Raw genomic sequence first — 20,467 nt, forward strand, 5'->3', positions numbered from 1 at the left:
CTTGTAACTGCGGAGGATGTACATTCATGATAATTATTGATGGAAAACCAACCTTTTCAGCTTGGCAGCACCCCAACCAGAGGATTTCCAGGGCCCTTCAGACCAGGTGCTTGAAAATGTCTGTAGCATTCATCACATTGTGAAAGTAGAGTACAACCTGCATATCCGTGGTTAACTTACCCACATCTGAAAAAGTAGGTTCTCTCTAAGCTTTTTCTAGGTCTTCCACTGTGATTCTCTGGTATTCTTCCAGCAGATGTTGTCATAGTCTCATTGGAAGATCTAGAAAATGCTTAGAGGTGTTCTCTCTAGGTCCTCCAACGTAACTCTGATCAGCCTCCATTGGAAGTCATTCATTTCAATCCACAGTTTCGTGTTTTCATGGTAAATCCAGGAATGTATCCCCCATGGATATCAGGGTTGTACTGTAGTTGCAACAGGCTCTCCAGCAGCTTGCTTTTAATGTGCCCTGTTCCTGCCCCCCCACCCCCACCCCCCCCAAAAAAAAAATCTGGAGCAACTTGGAAACTGTTCAGTTGAAGAGCTATCATCATCTGACCTTACTACGATGACAGAATTGTAGTTACATCTAGTGGCAGAGAATCTTGGCAAGAATATGCTTAAGGGTACTATTTTCCCCCAAAAACCCTGCATATTCGATGGTGAAAAAATACTAATTTACGGACTTCTTGAGAGGAAATGCAAACAATTTATTGGTAACAAGTGTTTTCGTTGATGCACCAACAAAACAGATTATTAAGCAAACAAGTCTCAGTGAACCAAATGGAGGCTGTGGTTGGTAAACTGATGCCTTAAGGACAGAATGTCATTCTAATAACAAATTTTCTTTTAAATAAAGCAGAAGACCCAAGCAAGAGCTTGTGCTGAAATGAAGGGAAGCAAGAACCATTTGTTCATTTATTTTAAGATAAACCATACAATTTGAAAATGCAATATTTAAACTGATTACCCAAAAAAAACCCTCAATATACATGCATGGACAACACTGGTTAAAAACCATTTTCAAAAGTGATACACCACTTTGTTTTGTAGAAGTTGAACGCGAAAAACCACGTATGAAATACGACTGATCTTGTTCAGACAAGAGGACACATCTAATTTCTCCATGAAATCATGAATGTAGGCATATGTTCCCCCATCTTTTACAGCTAACAACCATTCTGCAATTTTCCAGCTGTTTTTAATCACAAGCTATCTCCAGAAACTGTTTCATTCATTCTCTATATGTCAACACACCTACATCTTAATCTTATGGAGAAAATAAATAGGATTTCATGTGCGAACTGGACTTAGGCAATTGGATAGAGACAACCAGGGACATCTCTGCAGTCTAGCATTGCAGTTCCTCTTCTGTTTCTGGAAGCCGAGTGCCTACAATTGAACTCTGGGCACTGGCATGGGCAGCAGAACTAAGAACTTCTTCAAAACTTCCCCCAGTATGGCTTGCTCCTCCAACTTTTGTCTGAAAGGAACAATCAAATGTAGTCATTCACTTACCCTACTTAAATGAATTAAGTCATTTCTTCTTTAGTTCTTTGCCAAACAAAAGCACATGACTATAACAGAAGGGCCCTATGACCTTAATTGATATGAGTTACTTCATATTATTTTTTCTTTCACTAGCTGACATGTAGCAGATTACTGAAGTGTTAAATGCCTTAAAAAGAGAAGTAATATCTGAAATTCCTCCTGAGCTAGTTTCTGGAGGTTAGTGCCAAATTGAGAATTTTATATAGTGATTACTAAGAAAAGGGTAAAAGGCAAGGTCAAAGTTAAAATGTGAATATGAAACAGTGGTAATTTACCCAAAGTTAATTTTCTATTAGAAAGTCAGTTTCCTGTCACTTTTGGGTAGCTGGGGAGGTTGAAATCCTCTTCCTCCCTTGCACAATGACCATTCCCCCAACCCACCTCCCTCCCATTAGCCATTTACTAATGGGAGGAAAGTGGCTTCCTAGAGGATTGCATAGTCACTCTGCATCCAGCTACAGACACATAGCTGGATGTTTCACTGTTGCCACAGCTGCTCACCATTGCCCAGTAAATGGCTATGTTGGGGAGGGGAGGTGAAAAAGCTAAAAGGTAGGGTTTGGAGGCATGATGGAGGAGAAAGAACATAGTTCTGCTATGCTGGACTTTAAATCCCATCTCCTGCCCTATGTTTTCCAATGTCATAAATTTCTTGAGTCTGTTTGTCTGTAAAACTAAATAAAATGTTAGTTTCAAATACAGCTGTCCATTCTCCTATATCTGCCCTTTAAACCATATTTATAAAATGTTAACAAGTTAGAGACAATGGGAAAACTATCTGATTATAGAAAGATTGCTATATTTCTTAGATTTACCTGTTGCTAATACTGTTATATTTGATTGTGATAAAGACTTAATGCAAAAGTGGTGTTGGCAGTGAGGGATTTTACAGCAGGAACCTCCCCGTAAAGCCCAACTTGCTTTTGGTGCAAGTGCCAACAATGACTAAACTAGCAAACCTTTAATAAAAACAGTAGTCTATTAGGATGTGTCTGCATCACAGTAACCCTTGTCGCATTTATTACATTTCAGTTTGCCTCTTCCAGTCTGAATGCATTTCATAGACATTCAGATTTCCTTTCTTTCAGGGGCTCAAATACTTCCCTCTCTAAATAATGCTGAATTTGTCAGCTAAACAGCACAAATGAATAATGTTGAGTCTTTTTTTTTAATCTTATTTTTTATAAGGAAGATACCTTCAGTCAGTGGAATCTTTTGGTAATATGACTTCTGGTTGAAACCTCTGGCTGATCTACAACTGAAATCTGGGTGATGTGGCTCTGCATGAGGGTACAGGGGCAAAACTGGCAATTGCCTACCCCTACGCTAAATTGTTCTTAAAGGCAATGATGGACATGAAGTCTGTTAGATATACAAGAATTAAGAAAGGGTTGAGAGAAGAGTTTCTATTGCATTGATGATGGACTAATTTACAAACAAACCCTGAAGATAAGAAACAATAAGTAACTGATCTCAGGATGGGTGTGGATTATTCTAGCTCCTTGAACTATTTGCACAGAAAGATCACAAACAATAAATGTTGCACCCACCAACTTCCCTCCCAGCAATGCAGCCACCCCTCCAAAACAGACTATATTTTCTTCCTTATACCTTAAGGCTTGTCACAGTGGTCTCAACCTTTTCTTCAAAGGACTTGAACGTAGGAGAATTCCTAAAAATGATAAAACAAAGAACTGAATGTTAATCTCTCTCAAATTTGTCCAAGTCCTTTGTTGCTTCTGAACAATGTTACCAGAAATAAATAAATGAAGGGACCCATCAACCACAGCTTGTGTCTCCATATCTGAATTCCAGTTAATTAATTAATTTTTATTTATTTATTTATTTATTTATTTAGCTCCTCACCTTTTATTTATTTATTGCACTTATTTGCATTTATTTGCATTTATTTATTTATTTAGCTCTTCGCCTTTCTCCCAATACAGGACACAAGGCCATTTACAATACAAGTTAAAACAAATTATAGCAAAAAATATAGAACACAAAAGCTTAAAAAACATCGAACCAGTTATTTCTGTGTTTTGTTGGAGAGCAGAGGCATGTCTAACTATTGTCCTTTAGCTGGACATGCTATCACAGGCATCTGCACAAATCTCTGGAGGGCTTTGCAAGCTTTCTGCAGATTATGTTCTTGTCATATGTCCAGCTGTAGGAAAATAGCTGGATGTTTCCCCACTTATCCACTCAATGTTCCAACAACAGGGAAATGGCCATATTGGGGGCACTGTGTTGCTTATAAGGTGAATTTTTTTTTTAAGGGGGTGATTTTGGTCACTGCATAGTTGTTACAGAGGTGACCTATTCAATGACCATAAAGGTGAGTTATGATGTATTAAGTCAAACAATTCCAGCTGTAAATTTAAAACAGTCAAAAACACATTCAAAGCACAGTAAAAACATATAGCACAACCCATTCTGCGCCAACCAGTTAAAAGCTGGAGGCCTGTTAAATAATGTCTTTGCCTTCTAGTAAAAAAATAACAGAGAGGGGGCCAACTGAGCCTCCCTTCAGAAGGAGTTTCATAGCCTAGGAGCAGCCACTGATGTGCCAAATTCAGTGTGATGTTATTCACAGTTTTATCTTCTGTCATATTTACTTAAAAAAAAATCTAGTGTATTGAGAACCAAACTGGATCATGGCTGTGGCATATGGAGTACATCTTAATCTCTTCGTACCGAGAGGAATCATATCTACCTTCATCTGCTACTTGCAATGTGAAGAGATCCATCACTGGCACCAGCAGAATCTTTTTTGCCATTACTAAAAATAGGCATCAAGTGGAATTTTGACCAGGATTACAGTGAAGGCAAAGAGGGGGAAGTCCCTTCATGCCATAGCCATTATTTGGTTTTAATCTCCTAAATGGCTATTTATTAAACACACAACTGATCATGCAAGGCCATATCATCATTTTTTACCATTTGAAGTGGTAGAGTAATTCTATACTACACAGTAGATACTGCAACTTATGACCCAGGGTTAAATTAGCTGTCAAAAATGAATTATTCACCTCCATGTGCCTCAGATACCATGATCTTCAGATACCATATTCTTCAGTACTATGATCAATAAAATATTTAAATAGATTTTCTCTCAATATCACTATTTAATGACAGTAACAGCATTACTTGACTCATTAATAAATGTCACCTTCCATTTTTCACAATCTATTCTCAGAAATTTTCCTGCCAATCACCTTCAGCTTCTCAATGTTTACTTTCTTTTTTCACTTGAAACAGAACAAGACACAAGGCTTTCTTATAATGAGAACCTTGTGTCTGATTCTGTCACAAGGTTCTCGCTAATCAAATAAAAGCAAATATCAGAAGCAAAGGTTAAAAACGGCCTAAAAAAAGACAAACAAATGGTTCCTTGAACAGATTAAGCCTGAACTCTTCCTGGAATCCAAGATGAAGAAACTAAGGCTGTCATAGTTTGGCCATATCATGACTCACTAGAAAAGACGATAATTCTAGGAAAGGTAGAAGGCAGTAGAAAGAGAGGAAGGCCACACATCAGATGGCTAGACTCAATCAGGGAGGTCATAGGACATGAGCAGAGCAGTGGAGGATAAGTGTTCTTGGATATGTCTCATCACAGGGTTCCCACAAGTTGGGCCGACTCAAGAGGAATTAACAATAAAAATTCACTATAAAGTAAACGGTCTAGGATTTCACATTTTAATATTAATGTCTGAACTTTTACCTCATTGCAGGCATACTTATGGAATGGCGAATAGAATAACTGCTTTCCCAAAGCATGAAAGAAAGAAAAAATAAAACTATTAATACAAGTTTTCACTTTGACTTATATTAATAACATCGAACTGTAGATTAATTTCACTTCTTAGTCATAAATTCTGGTACATAGGTTCTGGTGGGAAGCTGTTTTGCCTAATGTAATATGTACAAATGTCAAAAAGGCTGAACAAGATTCATAATAATACCATACAGAATCTTCTCTTGTGAGGCCTAAATCTAATTAACAACTACTTTATCAAAGGAAACAAAGCAATTTATATCATAACAAGCCATAACCAGCTGTTCAAGAATTGGATAGACCAAGCATATGTGCAGGGGGTGGAGTGTACTAGTTCCCCGCCTATGTTGCATGTTTCTGTCATTCTGTGAAAGGAGGTCTGTATAGGTAGGAAGGAATTCTACATAGGGAAACAGAAAGTTTACATGGGATGTTCAAGAGGGGAAACAAGTGAGAAGTGTTTGGAGAAGAATAGGACTGCAGAAAAGAACCGCAGCAGAAAATGGGGAAAGGTATCCTGGAACAGTTCAAGGACTTTACAATCACCCTTCAGTGCTGGATCACAGATCACAGACCTATAGCTGAGACTGCCTGGAAAAAACTACTCAAACCAGGCCAATATTCTACAAGTCAAATGGACAGTTTATTTATTCATTTCCCATTATTACTAATATATTGCAATGACTATTATCTACTAAATTTAATGATTGTTCTTTAAAATGTTTGCTATTAATGAATAGCAGACATATTTCTGGGGCTGAAAAATTAACTATCCAAGCTTATCTGAAAAAAGTTGCCTCTCCTGTTCCCTGTAGAAAGGACTGCGCTACTTGAATATTGTCTGGATCTTTACACATATTCACGAATGCCCATGTAGTTCATTTTCAAAATGGAGGTGGGAAAGAGATAAGTTTATGTATGTCTCTTTATCTGCTATGCATTTACCATGTAAGACAATTTTAGATCTCCCTTCCATTTCAACTGAGAAGCCTGCTCCTTGTCGGAGGGGCCATTCAATTCTACGTTGATGTGTAAGAGACTAGGGCGGTCAGCTGGGCATTTGCATCTAGGCACTTCACTAGCAATCTGGGATTTAAAATCATGGTTTGTTACAAACCAGGTCAACAGGAAACTATGCTTAATTGTATACTGAAGGCTGTGTGCACTGGCACAAGGCTCACTCACATCTCAGTTTATTAAGCCAAAATATTATTGCCTAACCACAGTAACCACAATACTACCCTGTCTCAAAAAAACAACCATCTGAAAACAATTGTTAGGAGAAATACATTTTGAATGTTTTCATTAGGCCTACTCGAATCAGGAGTAACATTTTCACTTCTGTCTGGGTCTTGCTTCGGGATCTTTAGCAGTCTCTACCCCGTTTAAGATGCAAGACAACAAAGCTTCTAATCTTGTAACACAAAAGAGAAGCATGCTGTGTCCTTTTCAAAGATAAACTATATCAAATGTTACAACATACATTAATCTTACCCAAGTGAATGAGACCTGGACCAGGAGCATAAGGAAAAATTGAAAAGAGTTAAACACTAGCAGATTCTTATGAAAACTTTTTTCAAAACCTGACATGGAATACTCAACACCAGAAGTGTTAAAACAACATTTATGTGATTCTGCATTAAATTGCTTTGTATACATGCTATAATGGGAGACTTGTACATTACATGTCAATGAATGGCGCTCAGGCCAATAGTGTTGTGTGGCTTAAAAGCTATATGAAAGATTCAGTAGGTTTGTGTCATGGAAGTATTCCATCTGAATCCTGTGGCGCTATTATGAAGATCTCAGTTGACCAACTGGAACTCTACAACAGGGGTGGGCAACTGCCAGATGCCCCTCAATTTTTAAAAAAAACCTTTTAGAAATGGAATATTTTAATTAAGGTCTACCTCTTACTTGAAAAAGAGGGCCCAAATTCAATGGGTGTACATAAACAAGGAAAAAGTGCCCAGAGTAAAAAACATTTTTAAAAAAACAAATTTTGCCACAAAATACGGGTTTCGGGTGGCCCTTGGAGGCTTCAAAATTGTGTTGGGAGGATTCATTTTGCCCACTCCTACCAACCATCAGGTACATGAATGCATAAAAACAGATAAGTCCATTGGTCTCAACAGAGAGCCAGTGTGGTTTGCATAGAAATCCTTGCCCCTGGGCAAGTCACACTCTTAGTGTCAGACGAAGGCAAAGGCTAAGCTCCTCTGAACAAATCTTGCCAATAAAACCATGTGATAGGTTCACCTTAGGGCTGTTATAGGTTGGAAATTACTGAAAGGCACACAACAACAACAACAACAACAACAACAACAACAACATTGGCCTTAGTTCACATAACCTTTTTTCAGTTATATTTGCAAGTTAGCTTGACTTTTCAGTCCGGACATGTGCACAGTAAACGTTGGTGAAGCTGTGTATATCACTGTTGCTGATACTCTAGTCACAAGGCTGCCAGTAAGCATGATAGAGGAAAAAATGTACATGGCAATCCTGTTTCTACCAGCTGCAACCTCACAGGAGCTGATGATAAGAACATAATCCAGTTTGAGACTAGCCCCCAAAGTGCTCTTAACTAACCAGAAGATTCCAACTAATCCATGCCTGCTATTGAAGTCTGCATCACATTTCACACACAATTTCATGTGCACAGAACTACTTAACATGAACAGCTCTAGCTAAAAACTTTTTTATAGAAGTGTAATGAACTGGACACCACAATTCAAAAAGGATGTTGAGAAACTGGAGTGTGTCCAAAGGAGGGCGACTAAAATGGTGAAGGGTCTGGAAACCATGAGGAAGCCTTATGAGGAATGATTAAGGGAGCTGGGGATGTTTAGCCTGGTAAACAGAAGGTTAAGTGGTAATAGGATAGCCCTGTTTAAATATTTGAAGGGATGTCATATTGAGGAGGGCACAAGCATGTTTTCTGCTACTCCACAGAACAGGACCCGAAACGCTGGATGCAAGCTACAGGAAAAGAGATTCCACCTCAACATTAGGAGGAACCTCCTGACAGTAAGGGCTGTTCGACAGTGGAACACACTTCCTCAGAGGGTGGTGGAATCTCCCTCCTTGGAAGTCATTAAACAGAGGCTGGATGGCCATCTGTCGGGTATGCTTTGATTGAGAGTCCCTGCATGGCAGGGGGTTGGGGATTGGACTGGATGGCCCTTGTGATATCTTCCAACGCTATGATTCTATGTAACAAAGCAAGTATTATTATTTCATCTCCGAAAACTAAAGTACAATAATATCAAAGGAAGTGTATCCAAAGAGAAAACTACACTGAGCCCTCCATATCCACAGAATTTTTATCCATGGATTCAAGCATCCGTGGTTTGAAAGCATCTATAAAATTTATAAATTCCAAAAAGCAAACCTTCATTTTACCATTTTATATAAGGGACACCATTTTACTATGCAATTGTATATAATAGGACTTGAGCATCCATGGATTTTTGTTATCCATGGGGGTCCTGGAACCAGACCCCAGCAGATACCAAGGGCCTACTGTACATGTTTAGATCCATAAATAAATAATACAAGTGTGAAGCTGAAAGGCAGCTTCAACATATTAGTCTTTACAATCTTTGTTGTAGCTTCATTGTTTCAGTTCCATCAGATCAATTGCAATAGATGGAACATACTGGCAACCATTCAATGGAACCAGTTACTGAAAAGATTACTCATAATAATAGATTATAATGCCTAAATTAAAAGTATGGGTGATACAACACCACTAAGAATGGTTCACTGTGTGAGGAATAATCAGACAAGTGCTGCTGTTGGTAATGCAATGAGATGTTTGGGAATTTCAAATGAACTCCACAGGAATGAATGGAACTTGTGCAACAGCAGAGGTCAGTAAACTGCACCATCGAGAAGAATAATTTGGTACAACATATTCACTGGTGATTTTAAAAAGTGTCACACATGCACAAACATTTCAAAATGACCTTAGGGTCACCATAATACGTCAGAAACAACTTGAGGCACACAAGAACAGCAAACCACTTAGTTATTCAGTTATCTGTTATCAGCATCTCAAGTGCTAAGACCTGTACCACAGATCAAGGGGAGAGGCATGGGTCAGTTGTACTCAACCAATACATTTTTTGCATACATCTCTAGCCATACTGAAGACAACATGTTAAAAAAAAGATGGTATATTTAGTTCCCAGTGCTGGGCTTCAGCATTCAGCACTCAATCAAGCAGTGCATTCAGCACTGTGTTTTTACATACAAACGCTAGATATAACACAACTCCTTGAAGAACAAAAGGACTTTTTCTATCAGTGGAAGGCTTCTGATCCAGCAGCGCTTTCTTGCTAACTGAATGGGAGTGGAATGTGTAATCTACACCAATTCATCCTTTCCCCTTTCAGCCTCAATTTTACATCTCACATGAGTCTCCCAAACAGAGGAAGACATAGTTCTGGAAGCTTCAGGGAAAGGAAGGAATCTGCCTCCACCCACTTTCTGCTGGTAAGAGTATGGGGAATAGAACTCCACTCAGGAACACTCTTGTGCGTATATGCCTTCACGTTGCCTGTCAACTTCTGGTGATCCCATCAATTTCATGAGGTTTTCTTAGGCAAGGAATACTCAACGTGGGTTTACCAGTTCCTTCCTCTTAAATATAGCCTACAGCACCTACCATAGGAATAAAACTATTGCTCCAACCCATTGAATTTTGCAGCACCAAAAGGAAGATACACCAATTTTACTTCTGTGTGTGTTCAAGCAACCAGACCTTGGGTTTCCTTGCTTTAGGGACCACCATTCCTGCTCCCTATACTTCAACAATCCAAAAGAATAGGTTTTGTAGCAATAGGATGCAGCAGAAAGTCCCTGAAGGCTTTGCATGAAAGACTGGTTAAATAATGACAGACATTTGCACTCTGGGATAATTTACTTGGGAGTTAGTGGCACTGACCTTAATGGAAACAATTTCTAAATAATTTTGTATAAGATTTCTCTATAAAACATTAGGGTAGGGAATGGCTAGTCTCCACAGGTTAAATGCTACAGACAATACTCCTTTATCACCTCTTACTTTTCAAACATAATGAAGACAGACAAATACAAACCAATTTAGCAGTTACTGAGTAATGGCCCTGAGGTACACTTTATATATACTTCTGTCCAAACAGAGGCCTTGGGGATGGAGGCACTGCTCTGCTGTGTCACACAGCATCTGAACGTTTGATGAAACTAACATACAGTAAACAATTCAAAGTAATAAGAGCAATAGCTTCTATCCTTGAGTTTATCTTTTAATTCCCTGGCTGACAACGAAACTGTAATCAGCTCTCCAGCTTTCCTGAACAATCAGACTTGCACACACATTTCTTTCAGACTTCTACTTTGGCTCACTTTCCTTGGAAAACAAGGCTTAAAAAGATTTAGAGTTATCAGATACAAACTGGTAACAAAGTAATTGCCAGAAAGCTATTCTGTGAACAGGAAACGTCTGCATTAAATTTAACAGCTTTTTGAACTATTCTTGTTTTTCAGTGTCCTGATTTGTTTTCAACTTCTTCCTTTTGTATTATGATCACAAGGATGAAAATATGAATTTCTTTTATATATTACATTACACACTACTGTACATTATTAATATGAGAAGGAAATTATTCATAAAAGAAAATTAAAATCTAGCATTTTTGTAAAGCCCAGATCCTAATATTTTCACACTCTTGGTTTTGCTAATTTGGTTTTAGTGTTTTAAAAAATTCTCTAGCATTTATGAAGTACCACAGACTTGTGCTAAACAATACGATGTTCAGAAGGACAGGAAAACAAAGGTAATTTTTTTCAAAGTAGAAGTTAAAATACACTTTTTAGAAAACAAAAATACTGGACTATATACAACACTTCAGTGAGAGATGCACATGAAGATGTTTGTGCCCTATTGTAGATTTCAGGGTGGGGAGCCCAAAATGTACATTTCAGGGTGGGGAGGAAAATAGAGTGGGGGAAGGAAGAGAAAAGGTGATAAACAACAAGGAAAAGCAAGAAATGACCATAGTAAACTCAACAATATACGTAGTTCTCACAACTAGTTCTTTTTTGGTCGGTCGATGAAGAAAAAAAAATACCAACACTTATGTATGCCTAAAATCCACAGATTAAAGGATACTTGGACTACCTGTTAACTCTCTGTAAGTGAGCAGAAAGATTGCAACTACAGGACCAAGCTTGATGTGACTTAATTTGTGGTTAGAATTTCCTGGGCTTTCTACTCTATTTTGAAAACTGAGAAGCAGTTCTATGCAATATGATATGGATCTGCCTTCAAATCAATGGTCAACTTATGGCACCTCCATGAATTTCACAGGCTTTTCTTAAACAAAGACTATTCAGATGTGGTTCTTCCATTCCTTCCTCTGAAACAGCAGCTGGTATTGGTTGGTGGTCTCTCATCCAAGTACTGATGGAGCTGACTCTGCTTAGCCTCTAAGATCAGGTGGGAATTTGGGGCCTTTAGGATATTTAAGCCACAACACTATGCTTAACCCTTTAATCTTGAGCCTGCTCTTTGTGTAAATTCCTCCCAGCTCTCAAACTAGGGAGAGGACAAATTGGGTAGGAATGAGAGGACACATACAGATTTAAGTCAAATAGTTCTAGAAGAAATCCATGCCACTCAACAGTTGCTTCTATCTGCAATACCAATAATGTTACATGAAGGAAACTGATTCCACTGTAAGGGACAGCTCTGAATCTCTGAACAGATCCACCTTCCTTTGTGCAGATCATTCTGCCGAGGGCAGTGAAGGGAGATATGAAAGATGCTGGATTGTTTAACCAAAGTCTTTATTACTGTTTAACATTCCTTGGAAATTTGATAAAATAGTACAGCCTCTACTGATGTTTTCAAGAACTGCTAGGAGGCAAATTTTTCTTCTTCAAACATTTCTGTTTCAAAGACTCAATTCATGAAAAGAATTAAGCTAATGGAGTTTTTCTAGCCCCACTTACATATGTTTAGTGCTGCTTACTAAATAGGATTCCAATAAGTAATCCTGTTTCTCTGGCAATTTACCAAGACCTTAAATCAGCAATACAATGTTAATTAGCTATCATTTGTTTCCTTTGTGATAAAAGGAGAAAAAGTTGGCTTAGCCATGATTCAACTTAATTATCATAATGCTGTGAAATAAAGAAAAGTGAAGAATATGACTAAATTTCATCCTTGTAATTAAGTCCATTTTTTGTACCTCATATCTCCAAACTTCTTACTGATGACTGTACCAACATTGCTGATAGCTGCTGTAGCCTTTTGTCCGGCTTGACTCAGAGTCTCCTGTGTCCTCTTATACCTGAAATAAACGACACTACAGTATAAACATCAATTTTAACAGAAAAGATTCAGTCATTTAAGATACAACTCAGATGAGTACCATTGTTATCCTTTAAATTGACCAACAAACTACCAATACTAAACATTAAAGTGAAACTTCAGTATATTAAATTCAACTGAGGAACAGCAAAAACACACCTGATAGTTTTAAAATTGTTTACCAAACGCCTTTTGATCCCAACAGCTTTTCAGTTATTTTAAGTCTGCTAGGTATGTTCCATATATAACAAAATGCTCAGCCACATCAAAGGAATGAACTGTAATAAAATTACATTAATTTTTTGTAAGGTACAAGAGTGAAAGAGAAATTATTTGCCTTTTTTCATCCACCCACTCACCCCATTTTGTTCTCCCTCCCACTCTTCTCTAGTCCACATCTTTGGACTGTATCACCTATAAATGCAGGTTTGGGAAGGCAAAAAAAAAAAAAAAAAAAAGCTGCCTAAAGGATGTAAACTATACAACTACATCAGCAAGGATGGGCTATTGCTTGAGGCAGGTGGGACCGTGCCTACTCACCTGTCAGAATAGCCTAATCAGATCCTACATTGTCTCTCATGCCCAATTGTGAACAGCAAGTCACTTGCATAGGTTTTTTTTTGGCTTGAAGGAAGACAAGTTCCCAATGTGGCTGACCGCTGCACATACATGCCGCTCACCTGCCCCTCTCCCCCAATTTATTCTATGCAGATTCCAGAGGATGGGGGGGGGGGGATCTTCACTCACAGATTCTAAGGACAGGAGGTCTGGATGGAACATTTGCCCTAATTACCCAGGTGTGTTTTTCCCCCCACTGCTGTTCCTCAGCCAAAAAGAATACATTTGTAGCTAGAATTAGATAAAAACCAGACTAGATCCTAAAGAGTAAAGATATATACAAATGGACACTAAAGTTAGAATCATCCGAGCTATTGTATTTCCCATCACCATGTAAAGATAGGAGAGCTGAACAATGAAGAAAGCAGACATGAAGAGTATCTATTCATTTGAGATGGGATGCTGGAGATGAGTGCTGAGGATACCACAGACAGCCAAAAGGACAAACAAATGGGTCCTTGAACAGATCAAGCTTGAAATCTGCTTGGAAGCAAAGATGATCAATCTGAGGCTGTCATACTTTGGCCACATCATCTAAAGGAATCACTCACTGGAAAAGATAATCATGCTAAGAAAGGCAGAAAAAAGCAGAGAGATGAAGGTGGATGGATAGACTCAATCAGAGAGGTCACAGGCATGGATTTGCATAAATTAAGCAGAGCAATAGAAGATAGAGAGTATCGGAGATGTTTCATCCATAGGATCGTCATGAGTCAGAGTTGAAGTGAAAGCAGTTAACAAGAATAATTCGTGCCTCAGTGGGGCATCTCTTAAGGACATCCCAAACCAATCTTGTTCAGGAATATTGCTAGGCAGTAGAGAGCAAGGGCAGCATTAACAGTTGAGCTTCATGCTACATAGTGGCAAAAGGCAGCAGAGCCCCTAGAGCCAGGCACCACAGAAACTGCTGCTTTGCTGATGCTGTTACCGTGAAAGTGCAAGAGCCACACTTCTTATGCTTGCCCAGCTGCCAGTCAGCTTACTTACAAATGGGCCGGGACACAAACTAAAGCCACCTTTGGGGGAACAGCAGTAGCAGAAGCATCACCAATATTGAACCCCACAGCAGCAAGCAACTCAAGTTCCAGGAGCCTGGTGCTGCTGTGGAGAATAAGCATGAGTTGAAGATGAACGACACTCTTCTGCCAGAGCCAGTGGCCACCTGCTCGCCTCCCCTCTCTCCCCTTCGCAGTGGGGCTGGATCAATTCTTCCAAGGCAATGGGGCTCATAGAGAAAGCAGACCCCCCCCCCCCCAGCTCTGTCTCTTAGCCCCATGGCCATACGGCTGGATCAACTGAGTCTGCTCAAAGGCAATGGGACTGAGAAAGGGAGCAACCCCTCCCTTTCTATCTCTCTCTCAGCCCCATTGCATTTGAGAAGGCTCAGCTGAACCAGCCCCATTGCAATGGGGCTGAGATGGGAAGCAAGTGGGGAATCCACCATCTCCCCCCACCATCCTTCTACCTCTCCCTCCATGCACAAACAACATCCTCTCCTCGACACTTGCCCGACTTTGCTTCCCTTTCATTTCCAAAGTGCTTCTAGTTTATCTCTCCCCCTTTCCTTTCTTGCCTACCAAAACCAGAATCTTTGCATTCTCCCTGGCCCTTATCATATGAGCAAAATTTGAAGTTATCCCAGGGTCAATGTGAAGGCAATGCAGGAGCAATCATGGGGTTTCAATCAGGAGCCATCCTAAACGCAATCGGGGGTTATTCCAGGGTTAGGTAAATTCAAGGGAAAAGAGGATTTACCTAACCCTGGAATGAGCCCTGATTGGGTTTAAGATGGCCCCATGATTGCCCCTGCATTGCCTTCACACTGACCCTGGGATAACTTCAAATTTTGCTTGTGTGATAAGGGCCTGAGCCCCAGTGCCTTGTAAGAACTAATCCAGCCCCACTGCGAGGGGGAGAGAGGGGAGGCGAGCAGGTGGCCGCTGGCTGTGGCAGAGGAGTGTGTGGCACGCATCCAGTGGGAAAGGAGTCTGCCATGGCAGCTTGCTGGCAGGGAGTGAGTTCCAGACCCTGGCAGCCGCTGGGCCCCATCTCAGAGCCCCCGGACTGGGGGAACGACCCCTATTAGCTTCCAGGGCAAAGCTAAGGAGTGTGTATGTGTGTGCGCGCGTGCAAAATGAGGTAAGGAGCAAGGGGAGGGGGGATGGAAAGGAGCTGGGGGTTGAACATATGCAAACTGTCTAGTTTTCAGGGTCTCAGGAACGGATCCTCAGCAAATTCAAAGGGATGACTTATAAAAAACTTGATGTATAAAAAACTTGAAAAGAATCCTATCAGTCTATCTATAGTCTATCTCCTAAAATGTCTTAAAACTGCACCGATGACCCTTGCACCTTCTGCCTTCAAAGCCTTGGGTTTCCCTGGCGTTCCTGGTCTTTGGCCATGCTCTCCTTGGCCATTTGGTACGCGCGAATCCGGGTGCTTCATCATAAAGACAGGCTTTCAATCGCGTTACCTCCTGGTTGTTCTGTGGCAGTGGTCTTCCCTGGCTTGGCCATTCAGAAGCCACATCGTTTGGGTGCAGTCATCCCCTGGTGGCTTTCAACTGGGGCACTTCTTGGTCGTTCAGCTGCTGTGGTCATCCACTGGTTAAGCCTCTCATAGGTTTGAACTGGTGCACTTTTTGGTTGTTCTGGTGCAATCGTCACCCACTGGTTAAGCCTCTCGTAGGTTGGAGCTGGGGCACTTTTTGGGCGAGCAGGGGCATTGGTGATCCCTTGGTTAGCCATTAGACGTATCCCTGCTCCCTGGGCACTGGCCGTCGCCTGCGCTTGTCGGCTGTTCCTCTGTGGGCCGGCCAATATCTGTGCAGAGGCCTGCTGGGCCTGAGGGTAGCCAGGCTGATGATTGCCACGTTGGAAGATAACGTGGGGTAGCGCCCTTCCCTGCCAAAGACAAATAATAATAATAAGACATGAATCCTTCCTTCCCAAGCTGGTTTCCCCTATGGATGTAAACTTCCAAATTTTACAGTGTCAATTTCCAAACTTTGCAGTGTACATTTCCAAGTTTGCAATGTTATTTCCAAGTTTTATTATGCATTTCCTATCAGTTCTGTGTCAATTTGGTGTCGATATCTCAGTTGAATTTGGATTGTCCATTGTGCCACATTTATTTATTATCATGAATATAGAGCACTGTAAAATTTGCAAATTGCTTTACATATCCTTATATACCGATGTATAAGTCGAGGGCAGGTTTGGGGGCCCAAAATCAGGGTTTTTGAAATGACCCATGGATAAGTTGAGAGACGCTGGGACCAGTGAAAAGCAGGGAGCAAGTCTTTGCAGCCAGGAGGGGTTAGGTCTAAAGCCCTGTAGGGGCTCCCTGATCAGGAGGGGCTAGGTCTAGACACCGAAACTTTCTTGCCCTTGAACCTCGGCTGGAAAGAGACAAAGAGGGCTTTGGACTTTCTGAAGACAGCTGTCCTCTTGAGATAGATTTTGATGGCTCTGCACACGTCCAGGGTGTGCCACATCTTTTCCAACTCTTTAGAAGGCCGAGGACAGAAGGAAATCAAGACAATGTCTTGAGATGTGTGAAAAACCGAATTTACCTTGGGGGTGAATGTTGGATCAGGGTGAAGTAGAACTGAGTCTGGTCTGATGATGCACAGCTCTTTTCTCACCGATAGGGCGCCGATCTCCGAAATGTGGCAGGCCGATGTCACGGCCGTGAGGGTCAGCGTCTTCCAGGTGAGGAACTTGAGAGACGCCTCCTTCAGAGGCTCAAATGGTTGTATGGTTAGAGCTTGTAGATCCTTGTGAAGGTTCCAGGACGGGAATCGATGTCTTGTCAGAGATGCTCTGTTGGAAACTCCCTTGAGTCGCCTGCGAATATGAGGGTGAGCGGATACCTGAACAATCTCATGGTGAGGAAGGATAGAGGTAATAGTCGCCACCTGTCTCTTGACTGTGTTAGGGTGAAGTCCCTGGTCAATTCCATCTTGGAGAAACTGGAGAAGTGGGGAGACCGTGACTCGGAGAAAGTATTTCTTCTTTCGCTTACACCATCTCTTGAAGGCCTTGAATGTATATTCGTAGATCTTTATCGTAGACGGACGCCTGGATGGACTCAATCACTTCCGGGGAGTAGCCATAACCAGTCAGCATTATCCGTTCAATCTCCAAGCGTGAAGCTGTAGCCATGCTGGATCTGGCAGGCCTTTCCTGAATAAAAGCGCCCGGCCACAGAATGACTGCCCCTCACATCGTGCATTAACCCACCACTCTGTCCTCATTTTTATATATATATATATATATATATATATATATATATATATATATATAATTTTGTTTTAATAGATATTTTAATTGTAACATGTTTAATTCTGTTTTAGGGGGGGAATTTGGGACACAATGTTGTAAATGTGGATTTTAATGTGTTGTGAGCCGCTTTGATTGTCTCGCCACAGAAAAGCAGGATACAAATAAAAAGTTTTATTAATTATTTATTTATTTAACTTGGCCCTGTGACAGTAAGTCTGGTCTGGTCGGGAGAGGTAGACTTTGGGTTGCCAGGTCAAGAATCTCTGAGAACCAGGGTCATCTGGGTCATGCTGGGGCCACCAGGATGACCTGTGATCTGGTCCTCTGGATTCGTGACAGAGGTTTTGACAGCAACTGAACTGGCAGGAAGACATACAGGGGACCCGTCGGCCAATGACAATTGAGGTTGTCGAGATCTTCTGATCCTTAAGTCTTGAACCTGGAGACTAACCAGGTGGTCTTGGCATTGGATGGGGAGGCGAACAAATCTATGATCGGACGGCCGAATGTCGCCACGATGGTCTGGAACACCTCTGGCTGTAGGCTCCACTCGTCGTGATCTATGTCGGTTCGGCTTAGTCAAACTGCCTTGGAGTTTAGTTGGCCCTGGAGATGTTTGGCCTCCAGGGATAGCAAGTTGATTTCTGCCCAAGACAGAAGAGTCTTGGCCTCGTCCATCAGGGATCGCGATCTTGTCCCCCCACCCCCTGACAGTTGACATGGGCCTTGGCCATAATGTTGTCCATCCTTATCATAACAGCCCTGCGGTGAATAAGCTGTTTGAATGACAGCAGGGCCAGACGAATTGCTCAGAGTTCTAGCCAGTTGATGCTGTGGGACCGCTCTGTTAGGCTCCACCGCCCCTGGGCCAGTTGAGTCCTGCAGTGTGTCCCCAGCCTCCAAGGCTCGCATCTGTGGTGATCTGGATCTTTTGTGGGGCCCCAAATGGGGCAACCTTTGCATGTCGCCCGAGAAATCCACTGACAGAGAGATTGGCGGACATTGTTGGGGACCAGGATTGTCTTTGGTCTCTTGAGAGCGATGGTTTGTTGATGAGGAAGGAGAAGCCACTGGAGTGGCCTGGCATGAAACCTTGCCCAAGGCAGGCAATCAATGGTTGATATCATCAGGCCCTGCGGGTGGGCTAGAAGTTGTAGGCTGGCTCGAGGAGACTGCAAAACCTTCTGAACTGTCTTTTGGATGGAGGAGATCCGGTCCTGGGGAAGGCAGACTATCCTGCACCGGGTGTCTATCACAGCCCCCAAATGATGACTCTGTTGGTTGGGGTGAATGGTACTCTTCTGTAGGTTGACTAAGAAGCCGTGGTGCTCCAGCGACCTGAGGATCTCGTTGGTATCTCGACGTCCCTGATGTCTTGCTGCCGATCAGATCAAGAGGTTGTCCAGGTATGGGTAGCCGTGGAGGCGTTGAGACCTCCAATGGGCAACCAGGGTCACCATAACTTTGGTGAAAACCCTGGGGGCTGAGGCAAGACCAAAGGGAAGCGCTCTGTATTGGAAGTGAAGCTTGCCATATTTGAAGCGGAGAAAGCGACGGGAGGACGGGTGGATAAAAATATGCAAATAAGCATCTTGAAGCTCCAAAGAAGAAAGAAAGTCCCTGGGCTGAAGGCTGGCAAAGATGGTCTTCAGCATCTCCATTCAGAATTTCTTATTGCGGATGTACCTGCCGACCCCTCTTACGTTTAAGATGTCTCTCCAGGATCTGTTTTTCTTGGGGACTAGGAAGAATGTTGAGTAGCATCCTATTCCCCTCTGGTCTTTCGGTAACTGGTTCGATGGCTTGAATGGAGAACAGTCGTTTGATGGCTTCCAGCAGGAGATGGTGTTTTTCGGGATCGTTGGACTTGAGAGAGGGCGTGAACATGTCGCGTGGCGTACGATGGAACTCTATTTGGTAGCCTTGGCGAACTGTGTCCAGGACCCACTTGTCTGAGGTGGACGTCTCCCAAACGATCCTGAAACCCTGGAGTTGGTCTCCTACTGGAGGGACCCCATCATGACTGCTGGGGCTTCTGTGAAGGCTTGGGGCCTCCTCCATCCTTCGCAGCCCAGCCTTGCTCCATTGGAAAGGCCAGACTTGAGAGATTTAGATCAGTAGAGCCTGGAGATTCCTCCCTTTAGCCAGCGAAGAGCAGAAAGGCCGTGCCTCCGTCATTCCAAGAGGCTTGCAGAGAAGCATTAATTAGTCAAGCAGCACCTGGGTCAAGGGCATGTGATATAAATCACCTGGCCCACGCTGAATGTTTGTCAGTGATTATCGTCCTTCTTAGTGAATGCTGTTGGCTTCTCTGGATCTTGTCCTTGGACTCTTGGCATCCTAGACCTTTGACTACTCCTTGGAACAGACTTGGCAACCCAAACTCTCTGGCATCCTTGACCTCGGACTGAACTGGTATTTGTGATCCCTGGAATCCTGAATTTATTCTTAAACTGTCTGTTGGCTCCTTGGCCTTGTCAGCTGTGTGTGTGTGTGTTGGCAGCATTCTTGGACACCTGATGATGCCCGGGGCTTCTTGGGTCAAGAGAGACCTTACAAGGCACACCATCTGTTCTGGGGGGGGGGGGGATTACTTATGGCCTCCCCTCCAGTGTGGTCTGAGATCTCCGATGGGGGCTCACATTCCTGCGACCCTGACTGGGTTGCTTGGGAGCCCCTGCCCTTGTCAGAGGGCGGTGGTGGGGTCTCAGGGAGCTAAGTCCAGCGCTGATAAAATCAGGACAAAAGAGGATGGTTTGGTTGAGAGAAACCAAGCCACGTCTACCAGGAGCTAGTCAGGAAGAAGACTGGGGTTGCAAGGGGGGGGGTCAGGCCCCTTGCCTTTGTTTTTTCTCTCCCTGCCTTCCAGGA

The 20,467-nt window shown here is 42.1% G+C and overlaps 1 protein-coding gene across 7 annotated transcripts in view; it reads right to left on the reverse strand.

Annotated features, from left to right (window-relative positions):
• Nucleotides 1-514: 514 nt before the first annotated feature.
• TPD52L1 (TPD52 like 1) overlaps nt 515-20,467 on the reverse strand; it is a 152,274-nt gene continuing 132,321 nt past the window's right edge. For 5 of the 7 annotated variants that reach the window (XM_089530440.1, XM_089530439.1, XM_089530441.1 and 2 more), the window contains 5 exons: nt 12,571-12,672; nt 6,827-6,841; nt 5,279-5,317; nt 3,163-3,223; nt 515-1,483 (listed from right to left, as the gene is read on the reverse strand). In XM_089530440.1, the coding sequence (XP_089386566.1) occupies nt 1,352-1,483; nt 3,163-3,223; nt 5,279-5,317; nt 6,827-6,841; nt 12,571-12,672 (349 nt within the window). In that variant the 3' untranslated portion in view covers nt 515-1,351. The remainder of the gene's footprint in view (nt 1,484-3,162; nt 3,224-5,278; nt 5,318-6,826; nt 6,842-12,570; nt 12,673-20,467) is intronic. The other 2 variants (XM_089530437.1, XM_089530438.1) reach the window with 2 other exon arrangements.

Source organism: Sceloporus occidentalis, unplaced genomic scaffold, assembly GCF_023333645.1.
Source record: "Sceloporus occidentalis isolate IW3139 unplaced genomic scaffold, rSceOcc1.0.p SCAF_6, whole genome shotgun sequence".
In the NCBI taxonomy this organism is placed as follows: Eukaryota; Metazoa; Chordata; class Lepidosauria; order Squamata; family Phrynosomatidae; genus Sceloporus; species Sceloporus occidentalis.